Source organism: Arachis stenosperma, chromosome 1, assembly GCF_014773155.1.
Source record: "Arachis stenosperma cultivar V10309 chromosome 1, arast.V10309.gnm1.PFL2, whole genome shotgun sequence".
In the NCBI taxonomy this organism is placed as follows: Eukaryota; Viridiplantae; Streptophyta; class Magnoliopsida; order Fabales; family Fabaceae; genus Arachis; species Arachis stenosperma.
Window position 1 is genome coordinate 94,370,576 of NC_080377.1, and position 9,964 is coordinate 94,380,539.

The following is a 9,964-nucleotide window of genomic DNA, read 5'->3' on the forward strand; positions in this document are numbered from 1 at the left end:
TTGATTTTCTTTAATAGCATGTTGACTTTGGTTGAGTTTTAAGGCTCAGAGAGCAGGCACCAGCACCATGTTTTAATAAAGTAAACTGAAAGCTGGATAACTATTAGGCATATAGACGTACTCGCACTTCATTAATCCTAATCCTAATCTTAATTTTTATAAATAATCTAAATTTTCTGGTTGTTGAGGGGAAAAATGAATCCGTTGAGCGATCAAATTAGCTTAGAGCTAACAAATCATATTAGCATTCTCATACCATATTCCCCTCTACAAACTTATTACTTTCTTCAGGGATTTCATATGTAAAACTTCCATACAACATAATTATGTATATGTTTTATTTTAATCATTGATCAAAACATTGGAGTCAAATATAACATCGACAAGAAATTTGCAGAGAGAGAGAGAGAGAGAGAGAGAGAGAGAGAGAGAGAGAGAGAGAGAGAGAGAGAGAGAGAGAGAGAGAGCACTTTTACAGTAGAATCAATATAACATACATGATACAACTCATAATTATGAGATACAGTTGCATCCTAACCTAAGAAGAAAAAAGAAAAAGCTCATGAAACAGCAGAAATGAGGAATTTCCTTCATCCCAACTATAACTCGCAGAGTGCCAGAATAAAATGGGCAATAAGGCAAAAGCTAAAAAGGAATTCTCACTCTTGAACCTTCCTAACATCACCCTCAAAATTGCTTTACCAAACTAAATGAGATTAGCCCTCTTCAAAAATCTGATTGTCCTACAGTAGTACGGCCATATTGATTCAACAAAATCAAGATACTTCTCCATTATCCATTCTGCAAATGCTTCAAACTTTCTTCTTATCATCTGTTTATAATTAACATTTTTAATCCTCAACATAGGCTGAAAAATGTAAGCATTGATATCTTCTTTGAGCTTGCCGCGGAAAGCATAGGTGAAGGCCAAAATGCAGTAAGAGGGCAAATTCTTGATTATTTTGATAGTCTGCTTGAAGGTGAAGACATACAGTGCGGCCACCCATCGCACTATCATGATGTAGAGAGCTACGATGAGTGGCCCCATAACCCATAAAGGAGTCAACTCCTTGGAAACCTCGGCACCATATTTTACATTGACAAAGAGGAAGAAAGGGGCACTGCATATAAATATGAAATTAGAAAACAGAAAAATACATAAACCTTGAAGTCATTGTGGTTAACATTATTCAAAAGTAAGAGATGCACGGTAAAGTAAGTTCCGAATGCATGTTAAGATTGGAAATGTTGCTCTTATAAGAATGCACCATTTTTTTATAAAGAAAAAAGAAACTAATTTAAGGGCCAATTTGGATAAACAGCTTAATTAAGCTCTTTTCTCAAAATACAAGGACTTGTATTAAAAGTAACTCATAAATAAGTTATTTTGTGTTTGATTTTTTAGTCACAAAAGTGCTTATTTTAAAAGTGATAAAAAATTTATTATAGGAGAAGTCACTTTTTTAACTTCTCCAAACACTTTAAATAACTTTTTAGAAAGTCACTAGTTTGAAAATTGTACCAAATATTAATGTTGTAACTTTTCATAAGTTAAAAGTTAAGAAAAGTCAATTATGGACATCTCCAAACTGGCCAAGTATTTCACCTAGAATTTTTTTTTTAAAACTTATTTTCAACATAAAGAAAAGAATTTAATTTTGATGCACTGACAATCTAAAACATTTTACAGTTGTCCAATCACATCCGTTCATTTGAATGACCATTCACGTAATCAATGAAAAAAGTAGTTACTTTTGTTGACATGGCATTATATAATTGGATACACGTGTAAAACCACTTTGTACTGACAGTGCATCAAAATTAAATTCTAAAAAATGTTTTGAACATGAGAAAAAGACATGATATCTCAATACATATTGATACTGAGGGTGCAAACTAGATTGAGCAAAGAAGAAAAAGAAAAGATAGCATCAAAGTTATAGTTGTCACTTGAAATTAAATATATCACTACCAGAATAGAAAAAAGCAAATTAACTTCCAAGACCGCAATAAGTAATAAGAAAAAATATGGTACAGTAAGGAAATGCATACAACTCCTTTAACAAATCGCTAGAATTGTAAACATAAGTGATGTATGGAAAGGCAGATAGCTATAAATGGAGTGACCAAACAAGCGTGGTACTTACAATATTATTAACGGAATCTTTATTGTTGCATCCAGGGATACAAAATGGGACCAAGCCACCTTCAAAATCTCAACTTTTTCATTCCTTTCTGCCCCTTCTAGAGTTTTTGGTAAAACCTCCGGAGGAGGCTCTCCCAAAATCTTCTCCCCTTCTTGATTTGATGGTTGTGTGCGCAGCATAGTCAGCCATTTTTTGAAAAGCTTATGAATAACAGGTGACGGTGCAAGGCTCTCATCTGCTTCGGCGGCAAAAGAGACTGGAACACTGCGGCCATTTGGAGATTCTGATTTGAATTCCCCACTCTCTTCTAGTCTAACAGAAGTTTTGGGGACCTTCAATCCATTAGCTTTGGTTACAGAATCATCATTTTGAGCAGTGCCTTTGAAGCCTGCAATCCTCATAGGTTTAACCTTGAAGCCACTAATGCACGGAGGCCCTACACTGGAAACAAGAAATCCTTTACATAAAGCAGAAAAATGATCTTTTGTGTTAACATGCAAGTTCAGTACATATAAAAACTCCGAGGACATATTTTTTTTTTATGTCAACAATCAATAGATGTGGCATGAGCAACCCATCAAATATCAGTAATATGAACTGCCAATGCAATGAGTGGAAACTATGCATGGATAATTAAATGTGATTGATTAATTAAGTCTTGAATTTTTCTTTAGTCATATTTCAAAGAGCTCCTTAAGTTAAATCAAAATGTTAACTCATTAATTTGTTTCAAGATCTTAAACTTCTTATAAATAGTGGCCCATACATAACAGAGCATATTTACTTTCCACACCAGCAACACAATTTTTCCACCTTAAACAAATATTCTGCTTTGATATGCAATGCCAATCTGCTCTGCCAATCAAGTGAGATTTTGTTAAACACTGCTTCAGTTTCAACCTCTTGCTGCACAAGGAACGCCTTGATGAAAATGTCATATACAAGCCCTGCAGAAAATAAAGCAAATCATTTATATTTATTAAGTCAAAATTTGATATATCCATTTTTTTTTAATCTGATCAAAGCCAGAACCGAATGCATGTCAAAAATACCCCAAAAAAGTAGATGAGAAGATATTAAAGTTAAACTCAAGAAAGACTTTGAGATAGACATGTTATGGGCTCAGCTCTTATGTAAAATTTCATCTTGGAGGTATTTCATAAATCTTGACATCTCTGATGATGCAGTTATTAAATTCAATGTGAAAACACAATCCTTGCCACCAAAAAGGCATCATGATTCATGAAGGAATACTACCAGTCTGCTAAATATACAAAAAAATACTATTGATAATGACAAAAGAACTTCCCTTGAAAATTGACATTGATAGTATTCCAACACCATAATACTACCATAAGAAAGGACTACACCATAATATTCTAACATGAATAACATTGGATAAAATACTATCGAATAAGAGAATAGCAGGCCAAATGAGAAGTAAAAATCCAATCTAAGTACCTGTGGTTGATGGGCAACCAATGCCATTTTTTAAGTCCCCAAAACACAGAATTATCCGCTAGACGGGACCTCTTCGAAACGGTACCAAAAAATAAAGTCAGAGAGTTAGGTAAACAAAAGAAAAAACTAGAAAATACTACATAAAATATACAGAGAACTTAAACTTAGAAAACCATCCTCCAGAAATTTTGGACATTTTAAAACCCATTAAGATTTCAATTTTGAACTTTAGGAGTTGCACCACTGCATCCAACATATTACTCATTGAAGCTGAATTTACAAGAAAGCTAATAATCTTTTTTGAAAAAAAAAAACGGAAATGTCAACGACATCAATTCATGAAAATTCAACTGTGAAAAAAATAGTTAAAATAGAAAACAACAATGCCAGGCTGAATTTCGGATTTTGAACAGGTAAGGGGAACTTAAGAGGACACAGTGCACGAATTATTTTGTATTTATCTGCATATCAATGGCCAAAAGAATGAAAAAGAAGAAAACGTATTGCTCAAAACAGAAGGAACAAAAGTATGGTACCGTATCAAACACTGCTTGTGGTTTCACAAGCTACGAAAAAAGGAAAAGTGCTGAGGAATTGCGATGCTGTGTGATGCGGCTAGATAGGGTTCAATCATGGACCGATAAAACGCATTTGTTATGGTGGACGGTGGACGGTGGACGGTGATAAGTGTGGCGGTGGCGAGCGGCAAGTGAAGGAAGAGGAGGAGATTTTGGAGGTTCTGTAAACCCTAACCGAGCACGAAGGTAGATAGAGGAACAAGAAGATAGGGGAAGCGATATTGTAATCTTCTCAATGCTTTCTACATTGATAAGTAACGATAAGATGCAAGTTTATTTTAATTTAAATTTATATATAACGAGGAAGCATAATAGAAATTTGCTTTAAAAATTAGAATTTTTAATTTTCGTGACAGACTGACAGTACTATGAAAGAATTTTTTATGTTTGGACCTTTGGAAACTTGTGTGTTATTTCACCAAAAAAAAAAAAAAAAGAGAAAGAAAAGAAAAATTTCAAATGAAAACTATTTTAATTTTTTTTTTTAAGAATCTCACTTTTAATGCATTATATTCCTATATATCTAAGGATAAGATAAAAAATAAAAAAATTATTTTATTAATTTTTTTATTTTATTTAATTTTTAATTAGATTCATATATTTTTTTGTAATTAGATTTTTAGACTGTTTTTAATTTTATAATTAAATTTTTTTTATGTTAAAAATGTTAAAACTAATAGAATATTTTTTTTAAAAAAATATATTATTAAAGATGTAATAAAATTTTTAATTGTGAATATTTTTAATTTATGAAAAAATATTCTGTTAATTCTAATATTTTTTTTACTAAAACAAATTTAATTATAAAATAAAAAATAACGTAGTGATTTAATTAAAACAAAAGAAAACCTTAGGCTTAGCACCTCCCTCTATCCTAGTTATTTCTTCCTGTACATCTGGAGTCCCCCAATACTCTCCCTCTTATTCACCTTGATAAAAGAATCCTCACTGTGTTTTGTCCTCAAAATTTCTCCCACCTCTTCATATCAGTCGCTCTCTCCCATGATTCTTTAGGACAAAATGTTAGGAGTTTAGGCTTTCAGTTCTCAGCAGGTGGTTGAGGGTCTTGTCAATGAGAAGATGGCCATTGTGTATGGAAAGCAGGGAGATATTAAGAGGAAGTTCATAAATCGAATACATAAGTAGTGGAGATATTAAGTATCTAAATAAATACATATAACCAAATAGAGCCCCAAAAGATAAGGATCTTCGCTAATCAGAAGCTTCCAGCATTCCGCAGTAAGGAGCCTCACGTCCTGCATCTGAAAATCACAAAATCTGCATGGGTGAGAATTAGAGGTTCTCAACATGGTAACAATGCCCACATATCTAACATATAATGTCCTGGGAAAGTCGAAGGCAATCTTAGAACTTTCGACATATAATTAAAGTTTATAAACATAACTAAACCATAAAATAAAATAGGCAACTAACTAAGGATCTTCGGTCTATAAAAAACTCCCCTTTCCAACTCCTCCGAATCTTTCAACTGCCACCGGAACCAGTTGTCACAAACACATTTAATACAGACAAGAAAATCACAGATAGAATGCATTTACAACAGATAAACATGTAGCAAGTAGTGATGCAATCAATTAGGCATTCCAAACAAAACATACCAAACAAACATATAGATGAATATGATGCATGCCTGTCCTAGTAGTTGATGATATCATCTGTCGGTTATATAGCCAACTTGACATGGGCACAGATGCTAATTTTCCTCCTGTGCATGGGCACAGGTCCTGTGCGGACGCACAGGTCCTGATTTCCATTCTGCCATGAGCATGGGCACAGCCTATGCGTGGGCAGAGAAGGTGTGTGGACGCACAGGTCCTGATTTTGACCCCTGTGCGTGGGCACAGAAGGTGTGCATGGGCACAGGCTAAAATGCTTTTCTCCTTTATTTTCTTCATGTTTTCTCCCTTTTTGCATGCTTTCTTCCACTTCTACCAAACCATTCTTGCCTATAGGACCTGAAATCACTCAACAAACATATCACGGCATCGAATGGAATAAAAGTGAGATTAAATTGCTCAATTTAAGTACGAAAATGCATGTTTTCACATTTAGGCTCACTTTAGGGATCAAACACAAAGGTATGCTATTTTGGTGAATAAGTGTGAGTTTATGTGATGAAATCTATCCAATTCAAACTAAAATATATCGTCAAATATGGACTCATCAATTCTCCCACACTTAAGCAATAGCATGTCCTCATGCTAAACCAAACAAGGAGGATGATCAAAGGGAAACAACTTATTGAATGCAACAATCTATATGCATGCGAGTATACTATATACTATCTATACCTATATATTTATCTAAAGTTCCTATTGATTTTGTGAAAACAAACAATCAAATTTCCAAGCAAGTATATGGACATATAGGACTAAGCAAAGAATTAACTCAATGCAATCAAAATCTAAAGAATTGATTCAAGTTTCAAAACGAAGCAACTTGCAAGAATACATGATAAGTGAGGTGGAAACATAGAACTGAGAAATCGAACCCTCACTAGGTGTGTATACACTCTAAACGCTCGGTGTTTATGGTCAATTCACTCAAGTCTCCTCCTAATCATGCTTTCAAGGATTTGCTTTTCATCTAACAATTAACAAATATGTGATGCGTGAGTGCAAGTATCATAAGGTCTTTAGAGGGTTGTAATAGGGTTAGGGTTAAGATAGTATAAATATAGCTAGGTGGACTAAGGAATTGGATCTTTGATTAGCTCAAGTGTCCAACTCAACCAAATAATAAAATATGCAACCTAACTTCCTGTAATCACACTTTTTATACACATTCATGCATTTTTTTCATACAAATCCACATATGCACTTCTTATTTATTTTTTTTTTCATTTTCTTTGGGATGACTTTTGTCCCATCTTATTATATTTTTTTCTATATTTTTTTTCTTTTTCTATGACAAATGCATATGGTTAAAGCAAATTGATACATGAATGTGCACCCATTTTCTAATTTTTTTTCAATGCATACCCAATACAAACTTTTTTATTCACTACCAATGTTTCCCAAAAGTTCCCCCACACTTAAATGAAACACACTCTTCAACCTAAGCTAATCAAAGATGCAATTCAAGGTAATTCATGATTTTTCGTTTAAGGTTGTGATGTGCTAATAATTAGAACAAATGGGATTAAGAGGCTCAAAAGGGGTTAACAAAGGTAGATGCAAGGGTAGGACCATATGGGTGAGTGAGTTTAATACAAAATGGCCTCAATCATGCTAAATGCATTTAAAACATCAAACATTGGAAATAAAGAATCAAGCAAAATCAAGATTACAATCATAGAAGGAGTATAGCAAACAATGAACAAAAATAGTGGTTAAAATGTGTAACCACTCATTAAGGCTCAACAACTCACAAGGTTACTTTGTTCTATCTCTCTTCTATGTTCCATAAAAAATCATTCAAGCAAGTTTTAAAAACAATTTTCCAAATCAATTCAATAGAATGACCTTGAAACAAAATTCATGAAAATTCTTTTGTTGTTTTTCACTAAAATTATTCCTTTATGTATATGTATGATGTGATGGATGCAATTTTTTTTTAAATTTTCCTAGTTCTCTTCCTAATTTTCAAAAACCAAAAATTAACATAAACAATTAGGACAAAATTGAACTAGGCACTTTGCTATTCACAACATCCAATCACAACTTCTATCTATAAAATATATACCATGCAAATGATGCAAAATGCAATAGATATAAATGATGAGCGGATAATTTATACGCTTTTTGGCATTGTTTTTAGATAGTTTTTAGTAAGTTCAAGCTACTTTTAGGGATGTTTTCCTTAGTTTTTATGTTAAATTCACATTTCTGGACTTTACTATGAGTTTGTGTGTTTTTCTGTGATTTCAGGTAAATTCTGACTGAAATTGAGGGATTTGAGCAAAACTCTGAAAAAGGCTGACAAAAGGACTGCTGATGCTGTTGGATTCTGACCTCCCTGCACTCAAAATGGATTTTCTGGAGCTACAGAACTCCAAATGGCGCGCTCTCAACGGCGTTGGAAAGTAGACATCGAGGGCTTTCCAGCAATATATAATAGTCCATACTTTATTCGAAGAATGACGACGTAACTTGGCGTTGAACGCCAAGTACACGCTGCTTTCTGGAGTTAAACGCCAGAAAAACGTCATGATCCGGAGTTGAACGCCCAAAACACGTCATAACTCGAAGTTCAACTCCAAGAGAAGCCTCAGCTCGTGGATAGATCAAGCTCAGCCCAAGCATACACCAAGTGGGCCCCGGAAGTGGATTTATGCATCAATTACTTACTCATGTAAACCTTAGTAGCTAGTTTATTATAAATAGGATGATTTACTATTGTATTAGACATCTTTGGTCTCAGTTTTGTTTTATCCTTCATCCTAAGAGGCTATTGATCACGTTTTAGGGGGCTGGCCATTCGGCCATGCCTGAACCTCTTACTTATGTATTTTCAACGGTGGAGTTTCTGCACACCATAGATTAAGGGTGTGGAGCTCTGCTGTACCTCAAGTATTAATGAAGTTCTATTTTCTTTTATTCAAATCTCTCTTATTCTTATTCCAAGATATTCATTCGCAACCAAGAACATGATGAATGTGATGAGTTAGATAACCCTCATTATCATTCTCACTTATGAACGCGCGTGATTGACAACCACTTACGTTCTACATGCAACAGAGCTTGAATGCGTATCTCTTAGATTCCCCAACAGAATCTTCGTGGTATAAGCTAGATAGATGGCGGCATTTATGAGGATCCGGAAAGTCTCACCTTGTCTGTGGTATTCCGAGTAGGATCCTGGGAATCCGGAAAGTCTAACCTTGTCTGTGGTATTCCGAGTAGGATTCTGGTAATGAATGACTGTGACGTGCTTCAAACTTGTAACCTGCTGGGCGTTAGTGACAGACGCAAAAGAATCAAGGGATTCTATTCCAGTAGGAGCGGGAACCAACCGGTGATTAGCCGTACTGTGACAGAGTGCGTGAGCATTAGTTTTCACTGCGAGGATGGGATGTAGCCATCAACCATGGGTGATGCCTCCAGATGATTAGCTGTGCGAGTGACAGCCGCATAGGATATTTTCCCGAGAGGATGAAAGTAGCCACAGCTGATGGTGAACTCCTATACACAGCTTGCCATGGAAAGGAGTAAGAAAGATTGAGTTGAAGCAGTAGGAAAGCAGGCGTCCTTGAGCCATACAGCATCTTCATATACTTAACTGAAATTCCTACCAATGAATCTACATAAGTATTCTATCCCTTTTCTTATTTCTAATCTTTATTTCTATTTTCGAAACCCATAAATCAATATTTAATCTGCCTGACTGAGATTTACAAGGTGACCATAGCTTGCTTCATACCAACAATCTCTGTGGATTCGACCCTTACTCACGTAAGGTTTATTACTTGGACGACCCAGTACACTTGCTGGTTAGTTGAACGGAGTTGTGAAAATAAACAGTGCCCTAAGAGTAAACTCATCAAAGTATAAAGAACATGTGATCACAATTTCGTCCACCATGTTTTTGGCGCCGTTGCCGGAGATTGTTCGAGTATGGACAACTGACGGTTCATCTTGTTGCTCAGATTAGGTAATTTTCTTTTCAAAAATCTTTTTCAAAATTTTTCTTTTATTTTTCGTTTTTCTCAACCTTTATTTTCGAAAAAAATTAATAAAAATCCAAAAAATTAGAAAATCATAAAAATCAAAAATATTTTGTGTTTCTTGTTTGAGTCTTGAGTCAATTTTTAAGTTT

The 9,964-nt window shown here is 34.5% G+C and overlaps 1 protein-coding gene across 2 annotated transcripts; it reads right to left on the reverse strand.

Annotated features, from left to right (window-relative positions):
• Positions 1–453: 453 nt before the first annotated feature.
• On the reverse strand, positions 454–4,434 carry LOC130932204 (uncharacterized). Of its 2 annotated transcripts, XM_057864449.1 has the most exons (5): positions 4,145–4,434; positions 3,609–3,679; positions 2,961–3,094; positions 2,148–2,588; positions 454–1,121 (listed from the first exon to the last, which is right to left on the reverse strand). In XM_057864449.1, exons 2-5 carry the CDS (start codon positions 3,633–3,635, stop codon positions 707–709), a joined length of 1,017 nt encoding a protein of 338 aa, XP_057720432.1. In that variant the 5' UTR covers positions 3,636–3,679; positions 4,145–4,434; the 3' UTR covers positions 454–706. The 2 variants fall into 2 exon arrangements, with proteins under 2 accessions (XP_057720432.1, XP_057725887.1); XM_057869904.1 differs by lacking the exon at positions 4,145–4,434 and having other exon boundaries at positions 2,148–2,583.
• Between the last annotated feature and the right edge of the window lie 5,530 nt (positions 4,435–9,964).